Source organism: Myxocyprinus asiaticus, chromosome 6 (assembly GCF_019703515.2).
Source record: "Myxocyprinus asiaticus isolate MX2 ecotype Aquarium Trade chromosome 6, UBuf_Myxa_2, whole genome shotgun sequence".
In the NCBI taxonomy this organism is placed as follows: domain Eukaryota; kingdom Metazoa; phylum Chordata; class Actinopteri; order Cypriniformes; family Catostomidae; genus Myxocyprinus; species Myxocyprinus asiaticus.
The window spans coordinates 39,747,129-39,772,581 of NC_059349.1; the positions used below are offsets into that span (position 1 = coordinate 39,747,129).

General features: G+C 39.2%; 1 protein-coding gene across 1 annotated transcript in view; it reads left to right on the forward strand.

Annotated features, from left to right (window-relative positions):
* The window catches only part of LOC127442342 (uncharacterized), a 219,310-nt gene extending 194,215 nt beyond the window's left edge, over positions 1-25,095 (forward strand). The window contains exons 7-14 of the mRNA XM_051700298.1: positions 3,538-3,794; positions 4,665-4,801; positions 9,358-9,479; positions 13,486-13,603; positions 17,021-17,329; positions 19,274-19,478; positions 20,227-20,665; positions 22,661-25,095. Of these exons, the coding sequence (XP_051556258.1) occupies positions 3,538-3,794; positions 4,665-4,801; positions 9,358-9,479; positions 13,486-13,603; positions 17,021-17,329; positions 19,274-19,478; positions 20,227-20,665; positions 22,661-23,677 (2,604 nt within the window). The 3' untranslated portion in view covers positions 23,678-25,095. The remainder of the gene's footprint in view (positions 1-3,537; positions 3,795-4,664; positions 4,802-9,357; positions 9,480-13,485; positions 13,604-17,020; positions 17,330-19,273; positions 19,479-20,226; positions 20,666-22,660) is intronic.
* The last annotated feature ends 358 nt before the right edge of the window (positions 25,096-25,453 follow it).

The window sequence follows — 25,453 nt, forward strand, 5'->3', positions numbered from 1 at the left end:
GACACCCTAAGAACCAGTCCATTACCTTGCCCTCTAAAACCCAGACCAGTGCCCACCTAAAAAGACCCAGAGCAATGTCAGACCAATACCAAACACCCCAAGACCAAGAACTAACAACAAGATCTAGACCAAGACCTGTTGGCCCAAGAACCAGGCAGTCCATTGTAATGAAATGAAATGAAAATGCTGAATTTACTGCAGCACATACCATGCCACCCATTGGTTAACTATCACCTTTATTAAGTTGGAAAAAGGCTGTCTGTCAGAGACCATAAGCCAAGACCCAGACCCAGACTTTACTTACAAGACTTTGATTTTGGAATCCAGTCCCAGACCAACATGCTGAGTAATGACTCAGACCCAGGCCACATTTATATGGTCTTCAGAGCTCTCAAGACCAAGACCACAAGATCAAGACACCAACTGATGTGCGGGTATCTTGGCAGTAACAGGTCAATATGAGACAGGAAGTTGGAGAGATATGTAGTGACCTGATGTCCTCCAATCAGTTCAGTTACATTCAGCTCATTTTATGGGGCTTTTCCACTGCATGGTACAGCACAACTCGACTCGACTCTGCTCACTTTTTGGGGGTTTTCCACTGTGGATAGTGCCTGGTACTTGATACTTTTTTTATTACCACCTCGGTTGAGGTTCCAAGTGAGCCGAGCCGAGCCAATACTAAATGTGACGTCAAAACCCTGCAGATCACTGATGGGTCAGAGAGAATCGTCACTACCAGCATCACTGGATTTGCGACACGGGACATCAACCCACTAGTTTTAAGTTAGCAACAGTAGATCAAGACACCAACTCTGGTGTTTGGGCATCTTTGCATTGGCAGGTCAATATGAGCCATGAAGTTGGAGTGATTTGTAGTGACTTGATGTCCTCCAATCAGTTCAGTTTAATTCAGCTAATTTCAGTCTGTCCTTCATTCTGTTCAAGCAAACAGAGGCCAAACACAGTGTGTGCACCACTGACTCCATCCAACCTCAGCCTGGTCTTGCATTGAGAGTGTGAGAATGTGTGTGTGAGTGTGTGTATGTGAGTACCTTTGTGTGTATTATAGTGTGGAGCAGATGAACGGAGCTGATGACAAAAGTGACTCTTACCCACATGGCGGCGATCTTACAATGAGCCCCATTCACTTTCCCAGATGGGCTTCACTTGCCAAAACTTACCTATTACCCACTCCTGCTACACCAGTGTCCCATACAACCATTGCCCAATGCCAGATCTAAATTCCATGTCTCCATACAATGTAATAAATTCTGGGTCCTGCTCCTGCTATTACCAAGGCCAACCTCATCAAAGAGCTTGATTGCATATCAAGAGACTGTGATAATAAAAATAAATTTACTATTAAAGTCTGTCAAATGATGCTAGTCTTTACATTCCAAAGAGTAGCCTATAGTTTAATAATACATTACTGTTGTAAAATGGCCTATTGTTAAGCACGTGCAGTGACATGTTGAGCTGTGGTGCTCATAAAGACAATGCCAGATTGTATTTGGCTTGCAACATTTCCCCAATCCTGATTCCACTCTCTCCCCCCATTGTAAAAAAAAGTAAAATCCCCTCTAAATAAACATGGCCAAATAAAAGTGGCCAAAAGGCCAAAAAAAGAAAGAAAAGAGTAATTGTTATTGTAAGTTATTGTTGACCTACAGGTCATATTTCTCACTGACTGATCCACTGTACTATTTACCAAAACAAAGTGGCAAAAAATCACTTTCCTGAACTTTCACTTTTCCTCACTGGGTTAGGAATGATCTTCCCAACCTTACCCGAACAGCCGAGCCATGCTACTGTCAAGAAATGTCTAAAGACATATCTCTTGTTAATGAACTAACTAAATACTTAAACAGATCTGTCTCTCATTTTTACTCTAGCTAGCTTGTACGTCTCTAAACTTTTTATTGCTGCACTTCTCATGTTATGGCCTCTTTAGGATGAATCACTTTTTGTTTGTATTCCTCATTTTGTAAATTTCTTTGGATTAAATCGTCTGCTAATTGAATAAATGTAAATATAAATATCAAATTGCAGCATATTTGTAATCTGTTATTTTACTTTTTGCACTGTAATAACCACTGAATGTATTTTGAAATGATGTATTTATCAGAAGTGATTTCTTCAAGACTACTTGGGAGGCATGGCTTCCCCTAAAATTTCATAAGACTTGTGGCAATGATGAGTTTAATGTACATATAATCTATATAAATTACAAATTACATTCTGTGCATTTTAATATTTTAGCAAATTAAAGTGTGAAATATCACATTTTTCACAGCAATAAGCATTTTTTCTACATGAATCTGTCTATAGAAGCCAGTGGACATTGGCCTGTATGCTATGGTAGATACTTGTACCATTCAAATGAATGGCACTGAAGATCGATTTTGATCGAGCTTTGTGAGTGCTAATTGCATTGGATCTGCTTCTGATTGCCTATTGGATCTCTATATAGGTCTAGTATAGGTCTCTGCGGAACAATAATGGGTGTTTCCCAATCTGTGGGCATTTTCAAACCGGGATGGGCAATTCTTTTTTTTTCCGCCCAATTCCCAATGCACTTTTAAGTCCTTGTGGTTGCGTAGTGATTTGCCTCAACTGGGTGGCAGAGGACGAATCTCAGCTGCCTCTGCATCTGAGACCACCAACCCGCACATCTTATCACGTGGCTTGTTGAGCACGTTGCCACGCAGACAATAGCGCGTGTGGAGGCTTCACACCATCCACCGCGGCATCCACGCTCAACTCACCACACGCCCCACTGAGAACGAACCACATTATAGCGACCACGAGGAGGTTACCCCTGTGAATCTACCCTCCCTAGCAACCATGCCAATTTGGTTACTTAGGAGACCTGGCTGGAGTCACTCAGCACGCCCTGGGATTTGAACTAGCGAACTCCAGGGGTGGTAGCCAGCGTTTTTTACCACTGAGCTACCCAGGCCCCAAGGGATGGGCATTTCTAAATTATCCAATGAAAGTAGGGAATCTCAATGTAGTAATCAGTGGCCGTTTCCAAACCAGAATGGGCATTTCTAAACATTCCAATGGAAGTAGGGAATCTCAATACCATAGGCAAATCGTGTAAAGCAGCTGAAAAAGCCCAAAATAGGTGGGACTTTGCAGTAAACATCCAATAATTGAGACAATGATGTATGTGATAGCGTATGATATGTAAAAACACTGGAGATCAGCTCAGAGACACAAGCACAGTTATTTACAATCTCACATCATGTAACACATTTATTTCAGCTTTCTTATTTTGCCTGTTTTGTTGGAAAAAACAGTTTTGAGTTTATTAATTATTTTGGTTAAAAAACACTATTTGAGTAGTAGTTTGTGCTGCCTTTAGGAGCAAAATTACAGACACAGAAGGCAATAGTCTGTGCTTCCCCACTTTTTAAAAGCACCAGCCACTAGTGGTATTTATATGTTAATATGCATGTCAGTATGTTTGATCTATCAATGCTGTGACATTGCTATGTAGTTGTGTAACACAGCTCTTTGTTTGGCCTGCAGGCGGTGGACTATGAGAGCCGGAGCTCTTACTCTTTCTCAGTGGAGGTTCTGAATCCAATTGTGGACCCTCGCTTTCTGCGCCGCGGGCCTTTTAAAGACCGTGCCTCAATCAGAGTGGCTGTGTTGGATGCAGATGAGCCCCCTCGCTTCTCACGAGCACGTTACCGAATGGATGTATCGGAGAACTGCCCGCCGGCATGCACCCTGGGACGGGTCAGTGCTGTGGACCCAGATACGGGGCTCACAAACAACATCAGGTAAACTGCAGTCCTTTGCTATTCTGGATGCGTTGTTGTCACGTTAGAATACAGTAACAAATACTACAAAGGCCCTGTTCCAAACATAAGTGCTATCTCACTGTTTACTGTCTATATATGCAACTACCTTCTATGGCAGCATCCTAAATGAAGTTGAACCTCATTAATAACTGAACTGAAACACTCTGCATAGGCAGCTACTCCACAAAGGTAACATGCTCCGTACATGAAGCAGTAAAGTCTGTAACACCCATAAATGTTGAGTGAAATTTTTAAATACTGTAGATTGAAATTTATGTTGATACTATTGATTCAGTACTGAATTAAATATATTTATAACATTTCCCTCAACTTCATCAACCAAGTTTGTTGCGATACATTCTATGATTGAATTGTCAGCAAAAGAGCATACCTACGGCCTTTGGCTAAACAGAATTTAGCCAAAATTAATTTTGGAACAGCTTTTGTGTTAATGGATAAAAACATTCTCTAGGTAGGCAGAACATTAGGGTTTGGAACAGAGCCATTATGTAACTAATTAACCATGGCTGAATGGTTCTATATTCTGTGTTTCAAACACTTAAAAAACTTCATCATAGATGAAAGTAATCATGTTTCAAAACATGACTGCTTATTTTCAATTGGAAAAGCCCAATGATAATGGTCAAGTTTCATCCAAGTGGTCTATAGTTACTTCAATAGTGCCTAATTAGGGATTTGAATTCTTACCTTGCCAGTAGGAGCACTTTTGTTTCTATCCACTGGGTTTAAAGCAACTCCTGTATGACAGATTTTCAGATGAGCCAAGGCTTCAGGTATCTTCTCATCTTCAGTCCATGCCATCCCTACGATCTATCCTATCTCCCTCAGGTTCTCCATCGATCCTCAATCTGACCCAGAGGCTCTGTTCCACATCACTCCAGACACTGGGCTCATCACTACGGCGACCGAGTTGGACCGTGAGCATGAGCAGTGGCATAATATCACCATCATTGCCACACAGAGAGGTATACACAAACAGTGACATGGAAATTGGTCAAAATGCAGTGCTGTTCATTAGTTCAAAATACTGGATGTAGTAATGCCTGTCAAAAAATATGCAATATTGTTGAGGCCATGGCCTACATTAACAAATATCTTAATTAGTATTTTTGTCTTGTTTTCCACTAAAAATATCTAAGCGTCCTTAAAACAAGATAAATTTACTTGAGAAGAAAAAGTATAGTAAAGATTTTAATACTTGTTTTCAGTGAATATACTGTATCTTGAATTACGTTTTTTCTGAATAAAGTTTTCTTACAGTATTGGCAAATAGCTTTTTCTAGTGTTTACCATAAGCAATTTTTTATTTATTTATTTATTTTTTTTAATGCTTGGAACAAAAAAAAAAGCTCACATGCTCTTACATATTGAGCCATGGTGCTCTTGTAGGCAACAGGAGTTTGAATCAAGGTTGTGACTTTTTCTTTTCACATCCCCTCTTTCCCATAATTTCCTGACCTTTCTAAACTGTCATATAAATAAAAATTTGGCAAAAAGCCTACAAAGGATGCAATACTGCCTCAGTTACTGCTGTAACCTTGGTTCCCTCAAAGGAGGGAACAAGATGCTGTGTCAGTAGCTGATGCTGTGGGAGCTCTTCCTAGGAGCGGTGACTTTGAAACCCTATACCATCACGTCAATTTGACTGGCTGGTAATGCTTGGTGCTCCACCCTATGCTTGTGTCATCAAAAGCATATAAGTAGGAGCCCAGTACCACACAATCAGAATTTTCAGACTGAAGCGAGGATAGCACATTTCTCAGCCCTATAACAGCGAAAAATAGTCGGTGTCAAGTTCCCTCCTTTCAGGGAACTTGTCGGTCACTTCAGGCAAGGGAAGCGAGCCGGCGTGCTGGTCAAGCTCCGTCAGCGTGGCTTTTGAACAGCGCTGCTGAATATTCATCTGGCGAATCTCCTCTCTTTCTAACAAAACAGACAAACTACATCTCCTCACCCATACAAACAAGGACTTTTCAAACTCTGCTGCCTTGTGCTTCACAGAAACCTGGCTGAGTGAAGTTATACCAGACCAGTGCATTACGTCTGCCCGGCTTTCAGCTGTTCAGAGCAGATCACATGGCGGAGTTAGTGGGGAAAACGTGGAACGTGTTTTTACATAAATGAAAGTTGGTGTACAGATGTTACAACGTTAAAGAAGATGTGCTGTCCTAATTTGGAAGTGCTCTTTATCAACTGTATGCCTTTCTACTCGCCACATGAGTTTTCCTTCTTTATTGTGGTGAGTGTTTATATTCCTCCACACACGTGCGTGAATGCAGCGCTGCAACAGCTGGCTGATCTGATCACAGACACGGAACAACAATACCCGGACTCAGTTATTATTATTCTCTGCGATTTTAATAGAGCAAATCTCACCCATGAACTGCCAAAATACAGACAGCATATTACATGCCCCACCAGGGACAGAAATATACTGGAGCACTGTTACACAACATTTTTATTTTTTTTTACCCAATTTGGAATGCCCAATTCCCAGTGCGCTTTTAAGTCCTTGTGGTCGCATAGTGATTCGCCTCAATCCGGGTGGCGGAGGATGAATCCCAGTTGCCTCCACGTCTGAGACTATCAACCCATGCATCTTATCAAGTGGCTTGTTGAGCACGTTGCCACAGAGACATAGCGCGTGTGGAGGCTTCACGCCATCCACCGCGGCATCCGCGCTCAACTCACCACGCGCCCCACTGAGAATGAACCACATTATAGTGACCATGAGGAGGTTACCCCATGTGACTCTACCCTCCCTAGCAACGGGGCCAATTTGGTTGCTTAGGAGACCTGGCTGGAGTCACTCAGTACGCCCTGGGATTCGAACTAGCGAACTAGCGAACTCCAGGGGTGGTAGCCAGCGTCTTTTACCACATGAGCTGGTCCCAAGCATAAAAGACAGCTCTTGTGCCTGTCGGACAGAGGAATATATAGCTCACAAGGTGGAAAACACTTCTGTCTTTAAAAAGAAACATTTTCAGCTAGTGACGCAACATCAAAGTGACTGACCTGAAACAGTTAAAATGGGTTAAAACAGCAGATGTGTGGTTTCATAATTACTTTACGTATTTTTGTGTATCCATTGCCCTGCTCGAGTTAGATGGCGTGTCAGCAGAGGATCTATGTTTCTAAAATACAGTATGGAAAGTAGGTCTGAGCAGCTTCAGGGGGGCCTGATGGCTATTGTAGGCAAAGCTTCTTCCCAGTAATATGAAGCAGTGGGCACTAATCCACAACATCATGTTACAGCTCTGAGTGTGTGTGGATGTAGTCCAGGACATTTGTGTGAAATGAGTCCAATCCACAGGCAAGTGTGTGGGACTGAATTATAACAAGAGGGGGAGAGAGAATGCATCAATTTCTTTCAGGCTCACACCAATCCATTAGGTTTGTTTTCCGGTGAGACATATACTGTACCAAAATACTATAGTGAGAGCTATTTATTTGTCATGACAAGTCATTAGTCTAGAATATGAAGAGTGACTGAAGCTGAAACTGAAGCGTGTAAAAAATGTCACCATTTAGAGTATGATTTCTCAAGAAAGTGTTTGTATGATTGAATGGGTGCACTTCAAAAATTATGATTTTCTTTATCATTATTTTTGTCTTGTCTTCCTGTAAAAATATCTAAACATACTTTAAGCAAGATAAATTTATGTGAAAAGCAAAATCAAGTAAGATAATATTACTTCGTTTCAGAGAAACTTGAATTACATTAATATGTGTTTCTTTTTTTATTCATAAACATTGCTAAATTTGGTTAGATTTATGCTTAAAGCAAAATTCATGGTAAAACCATTTGTCAGTATAGTAAAATACATAAAATACATTTAATTCCAAATGTATTCTCTAAAAACAAGTCTTAATATCTTATGCAGTTTTGCTTCTCAAGTAAGACTATCTGGGATGTTTGAGCTGGCGTCACACTAGCCGATTCCAAACAACTCGATTTTGGCCGAGGTTGTCACACTTACCGACTGTTTTGCGGAGACTTCGCACTCTTCAGTCGGACTCGGAGGTACAACACACCTGCCGATTCAGAATGGTGGAGGGGTGACAGACCTACAAACTCTCTCTATCTGCATCCATGTCACATGGAGCTCAACAAAATTATAACAGGAGTACCACGTGAACACAAACAATTGTAATAGAGTGATTTAGGATGTGATTCATGGAGTAACTTTACCTTTTGAATATGTGTATTGTGTATTTATTCCCTCGAGGCTTGCCATAGAACACGTATGTCCAGATGCAGCTTTCAGTGGGTAAAGGACTTATGTTCAACAAAAACAGAGAGTTCTGGTTCCACTTTTGGATTTTATTTATTTATTTATTTATTTTGTAAATTTTTTTTTATTTCAGTGTAGGAGAACTCCAGAAAAACGCTTGGGGACAAAATCACTATTACAGTCCGCGTTTGTGATGATATGAGGCTTGAGTGCATTTGCTGATGAAAACATTCAGATCAGCCTGATGTCCTGTCAGTTCTTTAGTAAAAGACGCTCACTTACTCTTACAAGTTTGATTTGCTTTCCAGTTCTCAGAGACATTAAAGGGATAGTTCACCCAAAAATCAAAATTCTCTTATCATTTACTCACCCTCATGCCATCCCAGATGTGTATGACTTACTTTCTTCTGCTGAACACAAAGAATTTTAGAAGAATATTTCAGCTCTGTAGGTTCATACAATGCAAGTGAATGGGTACCAACATTTTGAAGCTCCAAAATGCACATAAAGGCAGCATAAAAGTATTCCTTTAGACTCCAACTGTTAAATCTATATATTCAGAAGCGATATGATAGGTGTGGGTGAGAAACATATCAATATTTCTGTCCGTTTTTACAATAAATTCTCCTCTCTGCCCAGTAGGTGGCGATATCTATGAAGAATGCAAATTGTCAAAAACAAAAGAAGAAAAATGTGAAAGTGAAAGTGGAGATAGATAGTAAAAATGACTTAAATATTGATCTGTTTCTCACCCACACTTATCGCTTCTGTAGACATTGATTTAACCACTGGAGTTGTATGGATTAATTTTATGCTGCCTTAATGTCCTTTTGGAGCTTCAAAATTTTGGTACACATTCACTTGCATTGTGAGGACCTACAGAGCTGAAATATTCTTCTAAAAAATTATTTGTTTGTGTTCAGCAGAAGAAAGAATATCATACACATCTGGGATGGCATGACGGTGAGTAAATGATGAGAGAATTTTCATTTTTGGGTGAACTATCCATCAGCAGGGAGTCCGATGGTCAATGGATTAAAACCTCCCTCATGTCAAACTCTAATGTGCACTCCTTCTCTCACCTACTGGCCAGCGATTATGTAAATGAAGTTTATGCCTGAAAATGGCTTTAGATATTTAATTTTTTCCTGGAAAACAAGACAAAATTTATTACAAACATTTAATTTTTGCAGTGTGAACACGCACGAGCATATGTAAATGTGTGACAAACTTTACAATTGTGTGTGTGTGTTTGATGACTTCCTCTGCTCTCTCAATTACCTCAGATAACCCCAGCCAGGTTTCCAGGGTGGTGGTTGCCATAGAAACACTGGATTTAAATGACAACGCTCCAGAACTGGACAGGCAGTACAATACGGCCATGTGTGACTCCGCCTCCACTGGACAGGTGAGAGAACAACCCATGCATCATGTGCACAAATAGAGTGTGAATTTTAGATTTTAAAATTCTGATCATATCTTACATTTTTATAATGCTAGTAAAGCAAAAAACAATCAAAAACGTATTTTTAATGACAAATTTTCACCCTCTGTTCACCCCCTTTAGAATTATTCAGCCAGTTTTTGCTTCTGTGCCTTTAAGACATATGTAAACACCTTCTGTGAATCACGATATAGCACTTTACTGTAATTTTACTCATGAGCTGTGGGTTTCCCCCATTCTTCAATAACAGTTCTTTTAAAAGTCTGCATTAACCCCTTAAACTCCAAAGGGGGTGGGGGGGGGGGGGGGGGGCGCTATGTTGTGAAAAAAGTTTTCGCTTAAAACGTTAAAGTCTACGTTTACATAAGGTAGGAATATGAGGTATCATTTGAAAGCTTAGAATCTGAACTTTTCAGAGATAACCATTACTTATGCATTTATGTTACTTAAAATAACAAAATAAGGCCTCAAAACATTTGCATCCCTAGAGGAAATGGTGTAGAAATATTTATATAAAAATAAAAGTCCTTCACATAGCACATAAATGGATAAGTCATATATCAAATGAAAGCTCTCAGGAATGTGACTGTATAGTTCATTTCATTGCCCTAATACCACAGTTTGTAAGATTTTCAAAAGAATCACAAAGTGAGATATGAGTTCTGTAAGTCATTAAATACAAACGTCTCTTTTATGCTCCGATAACTGCTGCTGTAAACCCCAAATAGCAAAACAATCTTCTTTTACCTTCTGAAGTTTTCGAAAAAATGAGCTATTGTTTACTTGTCTGTGAGCTCACTTGGCTGAATTATCCAATGTTATATCTTAAATCTCCAGAACAAAATATGTCATCCAGAAGGAAAAGCATGCAAAACATCATCATCAGAAAATATGTTGTCGTCTATTGATGATAAAATGTTATAAATCAGTACAAAGGATCTCAGATGTCTAATGACATATAGATTGAGCTTCTAGACCACTCACAGGCAGAGATATTCAATGAAACAACAAGGTTGGTGCTTGAACTGAAAATTAGACTGACTGTCTATGGACAAGCACATCTGTGAGGGCTAAAATGTGTTAGAGCTCCACCTACATGTCAGATCTGTATATTGTGATGGAATGTGCTAGAGACTTTCTAGTGCTTTCTGCCACCTAGTGGATATACTTTTTCAAAGTAAGGTTGAGTGAACAGAACCAGAATTACATGCTTTCAAATTTAGAACAACAACAACAACAAAAAATCTGTTTATCATAAGTTTATAAACACATTAAATATTATTTATGAATAAAATAATTGGAGTCTTTTTTTATTTATTTGGGTGGTTCTCTGAAAAATTCGAATTTTTTTTTTTTTGCAATTAGTCCACGATATGTGTGAATGGTGAGCTTTTAAATTTGAGTGTGAAAAATTGCAGGCGGCAGCCCAAAAATACACTAGACTTTATTAACACTGGATAAAAGCATCTGCTAAAGGAATAAATGTAAATGTAAACTTGTGACAGAACAAAACATTTTTGTAGCTTAATTTAAATAAATTGACTTTTTTCACTGGAACTGAAGTTTCGAGTTTTGAAAGGGACAAAATATTTTTATTGTGCAAAGAACGTTTATCTTAAAATAATAAGGAAAAATGTATTCCTCATGATGTGACCGTTCGAAGACAGTTTATTCGTAACTCCTCTGAAATAGGTCCAGGATGAGAGTCCTGTTGTTAAGTGATGCAATTAAGTAATTTTCACGGATTAATTATGGATGATTAATTACCTTTTCTCAAGACTTCAGTCCTTTAGACTTGCTGATTCATGCTCTTTGTATGTCATAGGGTAGTGCATTCACTTTTTTGTACACCTCTGTGAATGTGTCCATTATACAGCCTGCACACTGATTAATTTGTTCTACCATTGCACTGCAGCTGAATCACTGCTGTTCCCATTTAGAGGATGCCACTTGATTTTTAATCTCCTTTAGATATACATTATATCCTGCTCATCTTCTGGTCTGTTGATTTACATCCATTTTGCTAGCTCATTACAATCTTCTCATTCATTTTGAGTGCTTGTCTTTTCCATGTTTCTGTGTATATTTTCCTGACTGATTGTTTTTCTTTCATTCTTAATTGGATAGTGTGCATCTGTTCAGCTGTCTTAGCTTGTATCATTTTCCCTGTCTGCATGATTCTGCTGTATTTGTGGCTTGGCCTAGTACAGAAGATTACTGTGTTCTCATCAAGCAGGACATGTTCCTGGATCAACATCAACATTCTTATCAACTAATCAGATTTTAGGGCTAGGTTTAGGGTTAAAGGAATGTTCCGGGTTCAATACAAGTTAAGCTCAATCGACAGCATTTGTAGCATAATACTGATTACCAAACACACCAAAAAGTAATCTTTACATTTGAGTTACTCTATTCTGGCAGGTTTAAAAATGAAAGAAGTCTACTACTAAAGTAAAACACATGCTCATTTGTGCTCATGAACTGAGAGAAAAGAATGAATGTTACACAAATTCCAGTGTTTTCAGAAGAGAAATGTAAGCGCAGCGTAGTTCTAGCAGGAAGACTAGCAGCTGTACATCATCGCACCATTAGCTAGGTAACTCCTAGCCAATCACATGTAAGCCAGTGCTTTATAAGTCTGCTCACAATCTATCACATTGCTGTTTCAGTGTGCTAACACAGCAACCTCCACCACCCCACCACCACCAGTTGAGTCCCGTCCTGCACGGGGGTAGGCTCCTCGCCCCTGCCAATTATCTCTGGTATACACGGTTCCGAGTACAAATTCTTCGGACCACCAGACGGGGCTTACGCCAAAGAGAGACATTACATTTCTGTTTTATATTCATCAAATAAATGTCATCTTAAACTTCACTCAAGTCTGCGAGTCTTCCTGATAGAAGTGACATTTATGCAGGAAAATAGCCAATCAATGCGACAGAAACAATTTAATTGTTTAAATGAATTTATACATTTTATTTTTAATATATTGATCTTTATTTAAAGTATCTTGATGTAAATGTGAAATTGTTGGCATTAAAGTATTTTAAATCTTGGATATGAGCTGATCAATGGATTACATATTAATTAATATTAAAAGTTAATAATTAAATTAAGTAATTATTAAATAATATTAATAATTAAATATTAATATTAATAATTAGATATAATTTACATGTTATTAAAATGTAATATTAATTAGAAATATTCTAATAATAATAATTCTAATCCTTGTTATGGTTGGAGCGTATACCAAGTTCCTAACCTATTGTTTCCCTCTGATTTTAGTAGGAAAGTAATTCCAGGTTTTATAGAGGGATTATCCCTGTACTGTAAGTCACTGCTAATAAATGGCTACTTATTTTACTGGAAGGTTGTATAACTTCCTACTGCAGGTTTTTCTTACTGGGCAGAAAAGTTTGGCGACCTTCGAGACTTAGCAAACTACTAATGTGACTCGACATTCTTAATCTCAGCGCAACACTGAAATCACAGAAAAAGAGCCAATTTTTGTGCCTCAGCACAATTCCTAACCCACACTTCTGATCTCTAACACACAGCTCGATTTTAAGTTTCTCCCTGAAGTGAGGGGGAGCGTTGCAGAAAGAGGACCATAGAGTGATAATTTCTAGTTTAAGTGGATCTCTAGAGTCAGTGCCTCATTTGTAGAGCACATGCTAAAGCTATGTCTATGTTTGGGTGTTCCCTAAGGCTGGCTGCTCAGGTCAGACTTAATTATTGTTTGACTGCACAACATGGGCTAATCAGTCTCCAGTCACCTCCTTACCAAAGGTGCTGGCGAGGTTAATGCTGATATCTGAGATTAAAATGTGGATCAGGTTAATAAAATGAATTTCTCCGCTCTCCCCTCTCTGTCCATTATTCTTTTGCTCTCTACCTTCCCTTTTGGCTCTGACCCTTATTTTCTCCCTCTCTCTCTCTCCATCTTCTTCCTATCTCATTTTCTCAGGTGGTGCAGGTGTTGCGGGCGATTGATAGAGATGAGGGCGGAAATGACAGTGCCGTCCATTTCAACATCCCTCCGGACTCCAGCGCTGCCCTCAACTTTAGCATCAGGGAGAGTGGAGGTATGCAGTCTCCTCGTTCACTCTTTTTCTCTGCCTCAATTTGTCCCTGTGCATCAGCCTCTGTCTTGATCAGTTAGTCTGTGTCTGAATTGTGTGGCTGCTTTGTATCCTGCTTTTTTGTTTTCCCCATTGTTTGCTTTTGCTTCTCTGGCACATCTATCTTCTCCCGACACACAGAGACAAAATGCGCTCTGGCATTCTGAGTGCATTCAAACTCACTTGGCTGTACAAATGTTATACCAGCGGCAATGGAATTAAACTGCACTCGATTGAGTTCAATTAAATTAAAGTTCCATCAAACACAATTTGATCTAAAAGCCCTCTTTTTCTAACTCTTTTTCTCCATTTCCCTGCTATTATTCTTCATACCACAGTTACTTTCAGTTCTCTAATGTGATTGGACAAGCAACCTTCCAAGAGTGCTGATTTTTAGTATAACACTGGGATCCTGCTTTGACTTAGGTCACGTCCACACTTATAACGTCATAAGTATGCGTACTAGAGTGTTTTCAAAAGTCTCAGTTTTGGGTGGAGGAAAACGCTGTTCCAGTGTGGATGCGAGGCGTAAACAACCGAAAACATATTAGTGTTGCTCAAGGTCAGATTGGCAGACAAAATTTTACTGGGAATTTCAGTATTCTTGTGGCTCACTGGACATAGGTTTCATCATATATATCTAATATCTATTTATTATTATTATTATTATTGATTTATACACTTGCCAAGCACTTTATTTGGAACACTATGGTCCTAATAATGTGCCTGATGTGGCCTTCTGCTGTTGTAGCCCATCCGCCTCAAGGTTCGATGTGTTGTGCATTCTGAGATGCTATTCTGCCCTACAATTGTACAAGAGTGTTTATCTGAGTTACCGAAGCCTTTCTGTCAGCTCGAAATAGTCTGGCCATTCTCTGTTGACCTCTCTCATCAACAAGGCCTTTCCGTCCGCAGAACTGCCACTCACTGGATGTTTTTTGTTTCTGGCACCATTCTGAGGAAACTCTAGAGACTGTTTTGTGTGAAATTCTCAGGAGTTCAGCAGTTACAGAAATACTCAAACCAGTCCGTCTGGCACCAACAGTCATGACAGTCAAAATCACTGAGATCACATTTTTTCCCCCATTCTGATGGTTGATATGAACATTAACCGAAGCTCCTGACCCGTATCTGCTGATTTTATTCATTGCACTTCTGCTACACGATTGGCTGATTAAATATTCGCATGAATAAGTAGGTGTACAGGTGATCCTAATAAAGTGCTCGGTGAGTGCTCTTTTGCTAATAAATAGAGCAGATCAGTCCATGCACCATGACACTGATTGATGTAACTGATGACTTTTTATAATACAAAATTATCAAACATGATACACAACCTAATTTACTCTGGGGTATTTGCCTTTATGCAAGAGTTGGATGGTAAATAGGCTAACAGCAATAATGAAAACATGTTTAATTATTTAGTAAACACAAATGTTTATAATTGACAACATTCTGAATTATTTTTTCACACATTTTTATGGAGAAGGTCAGCCTGATTAATTTCTGTACAGACAGAATAATCTGTGTTGTATATTTTGAAGTAACTCCCATTACATGACACACAACTGCCATCGAGACCATATGGCACAATGCAATTTTAAAACCAATTCATGATATTAAGATGACACATAAATAATGCCAAGGCGGGCATGCCAAAACATCCATCTTACCCTTAACTTGTCAATAGTCATCATAACAGATTTTTTTTTTTTTTTTTTGGATCCAGTTGATCAAGTCTGTGTTTTAAGAACTTAAAAGTCCAAAAAGTCCTTTCACATGCTACCTAGGTAATTGTCTGAGTTAGGAACTTGTATGCTAGCCCTATGACATTGTACATTTTGCCACATCTAGCTACAAACTTTTAATTCCTTTGAGGCGCTATTTTTCTCCACACCGCACTTTGGCCATTCATGCTGAATGTGCTTTTTCGTCCATTTGTTTTTCATTTTAAATATGCGCTAGATGGACATCTTTGACCGTTGTCCCGCGTCTTGCTATTTTTTACCATCTTGTGCAGAAGCGGCAAATAAAGAGTTAAAAAGAACTTTTAAAACTTTTAAAGTTAAAAAGAACTTTAATCTGTTAAAAAGGTACAAATATTAAAATGGTGTCTCGAGAAACCTGCGTTCTTCTCTATTCATGGTGCTCTGTCTAGATTTTTTATTAGCGCAAGTAGGCCTACGTGTTTGGTGTGAACGGCCCCTTTCTCTTTCTTCGATCCAATGTCTTTAAGTGATGACACAGCTTGGCATGAGAAAAACTATAGGGGCCGTTTTTATTTTCAAAATTAAATATATTCTAAAATAATAATACATTTTAAAGGAGATGTATTAGTTAAAATGGCTATTTTCATTTTATTTTATTTTTCTATCATAACATGCATCGTCCTTCTAGCAACCCACTGGCCCACTGGCTCACCAGGAAAAGACCAGACCCTCCAGATGGCTATTCCGACCTTGGTGTGGATGTAGCTTTTGGAACTATTTTCGTTAGCAGAGCAAGAATAGACCAAATATAAGTCCATATTGAATCTAAAATGTAATTACTCGTTTAAAGGAATATTCTGGGTTTAATACAAATTAAGCTCAATCGACAGGATTTATGGCATAATGTTGATTACATCAGAGAATCATTTCAGTGAATGGGGACAATTTTTTGAGGGTTTAAAGGCAGAAATGTGAAGCTTTAAATTTTATAAAAACACTTACATTAATTCTTCTGTTAACAATTTTGTATTATTTGCACTATAAAGCTGTAAAGATTTGTTTAAATCGTCTTTTTTACAGACATTTTAAGGTTTCAGGGTTTATGGCGTTAAGCTTCATGGCAATGAAGTTGTAAAATTGGATATAACTACACAGAAAAGGTTAGTAAGTGATTTTATCAAACTGAAATCATGCTAACATGCATATTGTTTATGTCTTGGGCAATACTTTTGAAACAGTGAGTACTTTATCGTTTATGGATTGGCTACATTCACTTCTATTGTAAGTGCCTCACTATAACACAGATTTTAGATTTTTTACAGAAAGGGAGGGACAAGTCTAAATTTTTTTTTGTGGTGATCAACATTATGCCTAAAATGATTTCGACTGAGCTTAGCTTGTATTGAACCTGAAATATTCCTTTAATATTGAGTAATATTGAGTAATATCGACTGTAGGCACGAGGCTGCACAAGGTTACTTCTGCTTTGACTTTGTTTGGAATTATTTTCGTTAGTGGAGTAAAAATAAGCCAAATAGTTGGCCAAATGTATTGAACATGAAAGTTATTCGATATAAAAAAAAAAAAAACACAGCTTAACCACAGGCGTGCTGATATTTAGTTTAACGGCACTATTGCTCATGTGAAATTGCTTAATTGTCTTTCTTTCTAGGCCCCACTGCTAGTTTGGTGCTGGCATCACCTTTGCAGACCCTGTCTCGCTTTGCTTCATCCTCCCTCACTCTCTATGTCCCTCTGGTCCTGAGAGACATGACCTCTGGTTTGACCAGTACAGGAACAGTTACTGTGTCCGTGTGTGCCTGTCTGAGAGGGGGAGCCCGGGCTGGAGAGAAAGAGAAACAAAGTGAGGCGGAGTGGGACAGAGAGACGGTTTGTTTGCCTCAGCACTCTTCCTTGCCCTCCCCTGGACTCAGCACTGCTGCACTACTGGCTATTTTAGCTTGTGTGGCCACTCTGTTTGGTAAGATCAGTGTGGCTTTCTAATGGCATATAAGTAATTATGTGACCCAGTTAACCAGGCTTTGGGTCAAAAATACAGCTGAAAGGGGGCCTGGGTAGCTCAGCGAGCAAAGACGCTGACTACCACCCCTGGAGTCGCGAGTTCGAATCCAGGGCGTGCTGAGTGACTCCAGCCAGGTCTCCTAAGCAACCAAATTGGCCTGGTTGCTAGGGAGGGTAGAGACACATGGGGTAACCTCCTCAATGGTCACTGTAATGTGGCTCTCGCTCTCGGTGGGGTGTGTGGTGAGTTGTAGGTGGATGCTGCGGAGAATAGTGTGAAGCCTCCACACGCGCTATGTCTCCGCAGTAACGCGCACAACAAGCCACGTGATAAAATGCGTGGATTAACGGTCTCAGGCGCGGAGGCAACTGAGATTTGTCCTCCGCCATCCGGATTGAGGCGAGCCACTATGCCACCATGAGGACTTAGAGCACGTTGAGAATTGGGCATTCCAAATTGGGGAGAAAAAGGGGAAAAAAAATGCAGCTGAAAGTGATAAAAATGCCCCCTGCACTTAAAATGTTGTGAATTCCTCCCATCTGTATTTCTTAATAATCCATTCTAGTCCTATCTAAGTCTAGTACCTCTACAGACAGTGACCTTTATTGCCTAACAAAGGCAAAACGCAGTAGCTACAACAACATTAAAACTGCAAAAAGTGGCTCCAAAGTTGTTGTTTTTTTGTATAGCAAAATGTGTTGTACAGTACATACACAAATGGTAATGCACTAATTAGATATGTACATGAATCTGAAGCACACGTAGTAAATGCAAACCTGTCTTTTGCAGGACAGATCATAGTCTTAAGAGACTGGATTTCGATCATAACTCAGTTTGGAAAAATGTGTACTTACTACATTTTACCTTTTTGCGGCAATGTAGCTGTCAGATATCTGTATTCACTATCTCAGAGGAGTATTGAGTGTTGTTGAAACTGTAGCTTATATACTGTAGTGTTTTTTGAAAAAAAATAAAAAAATCTCTAAAAACAATGAACATGAAGAAAACACTCATAACAACTTCAAAACAGAAATCAAAATCTATGACAGGCTCAGCAGACAGTAGAAAGCTTTATAATATAACATGCAACCCAACTAATTATTTTAAAATTTATTCTAGAAGGGTGTTTATTTTGTTGTGATATCTTGTGCTTTATTTACACCTACTGTATTTGATATAAATAGGTAACAGCCAAAATTCTTCAGATTGATTATTTATTATAATTTATTAAATCAGTTGTATTTGAAAGTATCTGACAAGTATTTGAGATAAATGGAGGACAACTGTGCTTTGTTTTGAGGAAAACATAAGGGTAAAAAGGCCCCTGAAAATCAGTTCCAGGGCACAAGTATTGTCCCTTAAGTACATTTGTGACACTGGCTATCAGTCTGTGTAAGTGTAGATTGCCAGCTTTTCAAATGTGTCTATTGAGTATATGTCATTCTGTAGCACCCTGCAATTTTATTGCAAAAAATGTGTCACCCACACAAGTCCTCCCTTTTTATAAATGGCAACGCAGAACACTCACAACACATTTCTTTCCCCCCACACTCCTTTCCCATCCTTTTTCCTTCTCCTAAATGTCCATTTTCCATAGTCCAATTGGCCATTTACTTCTATAGTTTTTATACTTAGCTAAATATATTTTCTATACCCTAACCTTACTCCTACCCTAAACTTAATCCTCTCAGAAGCCATTTTGCATTTTTTACATTTTAATTACGACATAATTTAGTATGTTTATTAAACTGGCCCCCACAATGTAGGTGATTTCAGGTCCCCACAAATAAATAATTAAATAACTTATTATTATTATTATTTTTGTTGTTGTTGTGGTTATTATTATTAAAATATTAATAAAACATAAAACAAAAAATAATCCCTCTCTTCTATTCTCTCTAGCTGTCAGTGCTTTGTCACTCTCCCTGCGCAGGCAGAAAAGGGACTCTCTCTCTCCATTAGAGGAGGATGATGTAAGAGAAAACATCATCACATATGATGATGAAGGAGGGGGCGAGGCCGACACGGCTGCGTTTGACATCACAGCGCTGCAGAGTGCTCCACACAACGCACGCAGGGGGTACCGCACACTTGACAGCAGGAACATGTGAGTATATGGCTCATTTACACACTCATTTTGGGGTGTGTAAATAAACAACTTTTCTTATATAAATTCAATCTTGCTGTATAGAGGCACACATCAATACACTGAAAATGTTTTTTTAAAAAATAAATAAATAAAAATATGTCTTCTCTATTCTTTATCTCACTTTTATCTTGTTTTATCCATAAATGTAACAAAATTGTGTAAGGTTGATGCTTAAATAAAAGAACAAAAATTATTTGCCAGTGGGTTATGAAAAACAAACTTAATTAAAATCTTATAACCTCACATGCTACTGCTTCTCAAATAAATGTATCTTATTTTAAGAGTGTTTAGATATTTTTACTGGACAAAGAAACTGTGTCATCCCAAAGCTGTATGGCTTCCTTTCTTTTCACGGAACATAAAAGGAGCTTGTTAACAGAATACATACTACGAAAGTTAATGGGAACTAGGACAAGCAATCAAGCTCTATGTCTGAGGGGAATATTTTCAGTAAATAATGACTTCAGTCTGTTCCTGTCATATGTCTTCAGAAGACTTGGAATATAGTCGCGTCAACCACTTTTCTGATGCCTTTTTGTCACTTTTGGAGCTTTACAACCCTAGTTCCTATTTACTTTTGTTTTATGGAAAAGAGCAGTTTGGATATTCTTATAAATATCTTCTTAAGTGTTCCACAGAAGAAAACAAGCAGGTTTTGAATGGCATGAGAGAGAGTAAATGAAATATTCCTTTAATGTTTCCCCAGACGTTATTCACAACACAATCAGGTCAAGGCTCGTACAAATACCAGCTGGGCTCAGGCTGGAGCGCTGGACCCCAGGCAGTACGCCTGTCAAGGGGCCCCTCTATACGGGCGGCTATGCTACAGCAGCCATACCCTCCCAGTGCTACGTCGCTCACAGGGACCCTACGAGCCTGGCATTTCCGAGCTGGCTTACCGCTTCCCTGGGAGTCAGCCGGATCACTCTCTTGTCATTCAGAACCAGGCGGCTGCGGTGGGGCCTTTGGAGCCCGGGGCCAATTATGTGGGGCCATCTGAGGCCAGTCACAGTTCTAAAGAAGGGACAATATCTCAGGACAGAGCAACGACATCTGATGGAGGAACACCAAGGAGAAATGACTCAAAGGAGGATTCAAACAGTGACGCTCAGCAGAGTCAGAATCAAAGCCAGGATCTGGACTGGGTAAAACAACATGTTTCTCTTTTTTTCTGTTCAAGCACTCCTTTTGTTCTTTTTGTTGTAAATTGTTTGTTAATTAGAGAGTAAGAGTATTATATGATCTCTTTGTCAGTGGCCGGCATTGATGGTCTGGCCATACGGAGCACTTGTACTTTCCAGTGGGCTGGTTTACTTGTGGACTAGATTTACAGAGATGAAAATTAAGTCACTAGCGTGCATAGGCGATTTAGGCAATGTTCTGTAGAGAAGTACTTTCAACTACATAATATATAATTATATATTTTCAATATAAAAACAACTATTTAAGACAGTACAGTGAAAATCAAATATACAGAGTACTATATATCAAATAGATATAAGGCAATTGGTATTACATATATGCATATGTGACGGGTACAGCGGGGCTAAAGGCCCCCTAGGTAAAAGATACATTTGATTAGATTTTCTTCACTAAACACTAAAAAGCAACAAAATTACCACAGCACTTTCCTAATCACCTGTATATCACTATGCACTGCAGAACTGATCCAAAAGTTCATGCATGCAATATCTAATGGTTGATTTTGAGGTCATTTCATTTACCTAATTTTAGTAGTTTTAGTTTTGTTTAAGATGATAAAATTAAAGTTTTTCAATAACTGTCCAATAGTGAAAGGATAAAACACAATGCTTTTCTTAAGTGGGGGAATAGATTTTTGAAGAATTTTAAAAGTGGGCACACATTGACTATCTACACTATATCACCAGAACTGCCCCTTGGGCCTTTTACCCCAATTGTGGGGCTAAAAAAAACCTTCCGTTATTATTTCTTTCAAACAATATATATTGCTACATCAATTCAATAAAAATACATTTCTTTTTAATCTTAAAAGAATATTCCAGTTCAATACAAGTTAAGCTCAATTGACAGCATTTGTGGCATAATACTGATTACCATAAAAATTTATTTTTACTTGCCCCGCCTTTTCTTTAAAAAAAGCAAAAATCTGGGTTCTAGTAAGGCACTTACAATGGAAGTGAATGGGGCCAATCCGTAAACATTAAAGTACTCACTGTTTCAAAAGTATAGCCTCAAGACATAACTAATATGTGTGTTAACATGATTTTAGTGTGATAAAATCATTTACTAACCTTTTCTGTGTAAAGTTAAAGCCAATTTTACAAACTTCATTGCCATGATGATGTAATGTCAACAAACCCTAAACTGCCTACAAAAATGACGATTTATACAAATTCAAAGCTCAAATAACACAAGTTTTAACAGAAGATATTATGTGAGTGCTTTTATGAAATTATAAACTTCATATTTCTACCTTTAAACCCTCCTTTAGACATTCACTTTCATTGTAAGTGCCTCACTTTAACTTTGATTTTTGCTCTTATTAAAGAAAGGACAGACGTGACGATATAGTTTTTTGTGGTAATCAACATTATTCCACAAATACTGTAGACTGAGCTTAACTTGTATTGAACCCATAATATTCCTTTAATACAATTTGAAACCAGAAAAATGCACATTTTTTAAGGGCTGTTCCCTTTAGCCCAGTTGTACCCTACAGATTGTCTGAGATTATCCGTTGTGGGTTGTGATGGGTTTTTAGTCTAAGTCCTCATCCCTGGTGGCAGGTAAGTTTTTTGTTTTGTTTGTTGTTGGAACACGCAGAGAAGCATAACAGGTTGCCAATGAAGGTGTGTTTTCATGTGTTGTCTCTTGCTGTCTCTCCCTCATCATTCTCATCTCACAGTGCAGTGTTAGTTCTTTTTAGACCATAATTAACCTGTTTCAGCTCATCGACTCTCTCTTTTGCTCTCTCTCCATCTGTTTTATACCAGATTTGATCACTTTCTCTACTCACTAACATGTTGCGATCTCATTTTATCTTTATCACTTTTTTACTTTTTTATTTTATTGTGTCTGAATTATCTCTCTGCTTTTTCTCTTTCTAACACCTCCCCATTCTTAACACTCCTCTCTCACATTCCTCTTTTGAATAACAGAAGAATAAACTCATCCTTACCTCCCACTCTAACCCTCCTGCTCCTCCCCGTCGCCTACAGGTCCAGTCGGAAACGCCCACCCGCGAACGAGAGCTGGTGTTGACCCGTTCTGGTTCAGTGGCTGGGCCAGGCCCCACTGGTGGGTGGGTGTGTGACTCCACAACACTTTCCAGAGCAGGGCGGCATGCCTCGCGGGCCAGTCTTTCCCTGAACAGGAGTGGCACTGAGCCTACAGAGTCTAACCATGCTGGGCAGGTGGATGCTGCCAATGGCAGTACTGAAGTCCAGATGCAGTCTGTCAGTGGAAATTACAGCACCATCCTACAGGGGGAGCTGCAGAGAGACTACCCAGGGACTCTGGGTCGGGGAGGGTTGGAGATGGGAAGTGGTTTTGTGGTGGGGAGGCCAGAGAGAGAGGGGAGCATTCCATTGAGTGGGAGTACCTGTGCAGGGATGGGATATCCAGAGGGTGGAGGGTTCATGGGAGACTGGCATGAACGGGTGGGTATAACAGGGTACTCACTAGGCAGGAGAGATATGACTCCCCAGCTGCTTCCATACCCCGGGCAGGGTCGGGGGGCTTTTGGGGGCATCCTGGGTTATGGAGGAGTCTGGCCCTCAGTGCCTGATGCATCTGGAAGGGGGGGGCCTGTAGGAGGAGCGCACTCCCTGGCTCTAAGGGTCGGCGAGTTCCTGCGTCTGCGCCTGGCACAGGTGACCCTTGACCCTTCGCAGCCTCCTTACGACTCTGTGCAGGTGTATGGGCTGGAGGGCACTGGATCGCATGCGGGGTCCCTTAGCTCCCTGGACAGCGAGGGAGGGAAGGAAGCAGAGAAGGAGGTGTGGGGAGCAGGACTGGAAGATTGGGGCCCACAGTTCCAGAAATTATCACAGCTTTTTAGAGAGAGAGAGAAGGAGGGTGGAGAGGAGAAGGAAGGAGATGGAGAGACAAGCAAGGATAAAGAATGGGAAGAGAAGGAAGAGCAGTCTGGAGATGAGGAGCATGCGAATGTCTGAGAAAGAGAGAGTGAAAGGGAGGGGTTGGGGTGGGACAGTGATTAAAAGGCAACAAGAGCTAGGATAATGGAAAGTGAAAGGTAAGGAAGGAGAGATGAACAGGAAAGGTAATAAGGGAAGACAGGGAAAAATGAACACAGGACACAGAGAGAGGGAATGCAATGGAGAGAGTGATTGATGCAATTTGAAGCAATAAGCGCTGATGTGTGAGCACAGAGACACTTGGAGCTGTGTCTCTTTAGCCAGCATTTAACATTCCTCAAGTGCGTTTGAAAGCAAGTGTAAAGCAAAGCTCACTATCTAGGTCAGGGGTTTTCAAACTGGGGCCACAAGGCGGTACTAGGGGTCTGTAGAAAATTCAAGATTTTTCTTTTTTGTTTCTTTTTTTTTATTTTTGTATATATAATGTATTTATTTTTTAACAGTGATGCATAAACACCAATTGTGCATACAGTTTTTTAAAAATATATCTTTTTTTTTTTTTTATTATAAATGTTCATATGTCCTATGTAACATGCATATGTTTCAGAAAAAATGCTGCGATTTTACAAAACACTTCAGTTAAAAATGTTCCTGGCTCTAATGTTGGGTAGGAAAAGATACCATGTTCACTTAATAAAAAAATACATATTTCAGATAATATTTTTATAATTTGATTTGGCTTAAGTGCAATGACAAATAAAAAAAAAAATTAAAAATGTCATTATTTTGTTTTGAAAACAACATTGTTTATATAATATCATGCTTATCATGTTTCTTATACATGAAAAAAAAAATAGTTGCCTATTTTAGGAAAGGGGTCATCATGTTTGGGGGCTTTAGCATCATACATTTTGAAAACCCCTGCTCTAGATCACATTTAATTAAGAGAGAGAGAAAGACAGAGAGAGATTTGAACTTGTATTTTTGTGGCAGTGTGCAAGGCAATGCCACCCAATGGAAGTAAGACACACAAGGGTGGAATAGAACACACAAGGGGGGTAGGAAATTGAGTTGTACAGAAATTGTTTATACATTAAGAAAGAGGGCTGAATTATTCAGTCCATTTCATTCCAAAAGATATTCCTGAATAAGTGTCTGCACAAAGATTCTTGGCGTTTACATATACACACATTTTCACAGACGAAAACACATGGATTTCAAACCCTGCTTGAAAATTCTGCTTTGCATTTTTAAAGGGATAGTTCACCCAAAAATTATAATTCTCTCATCATTTACTCACCCTCATGCCATCCCAGATGTATATGACTTCCTTTCTTCAGCTGAACACATTTGAAGAAAAATATCTCAGCTCAGTATAATGGATGTGGATGGTAACATGATTTTTGATGCTCCACAAAGCACAGACAATCAGCTTTAACATCTTCCATACAACTCCAGTGGTTACATGAATGTCTTACAAAGCGATATGATTACATTGGTGCGAAAAATATAAATATTTAAGTACTTTTTAACTACAAATAATCGCTTCTGTTATGCAGCAGTATGTGCATTCACGAGAGGGCTGAGGTCACGTGGTTCTTGTGTGACGTATTGGCATTGGCATGTTCACGCGAGAAGTGACGCATGCGCGACACACCCGGAAGAGCAGCGGCTGTTTACAACTGAGTAGGAGGAATGCTGTACAGATCGAATGCTGTAAACAAATTGAAGCAAATTTAAAAAAGATGTCAGAAGATTTTGATTTAAGTGGAGAAGAGGTTTTTGCACAGCCATATTTATTTGAACTTGAGTACTCTGACCAGGAGCACAGGGATATGGAGGAGGCTGGACCAA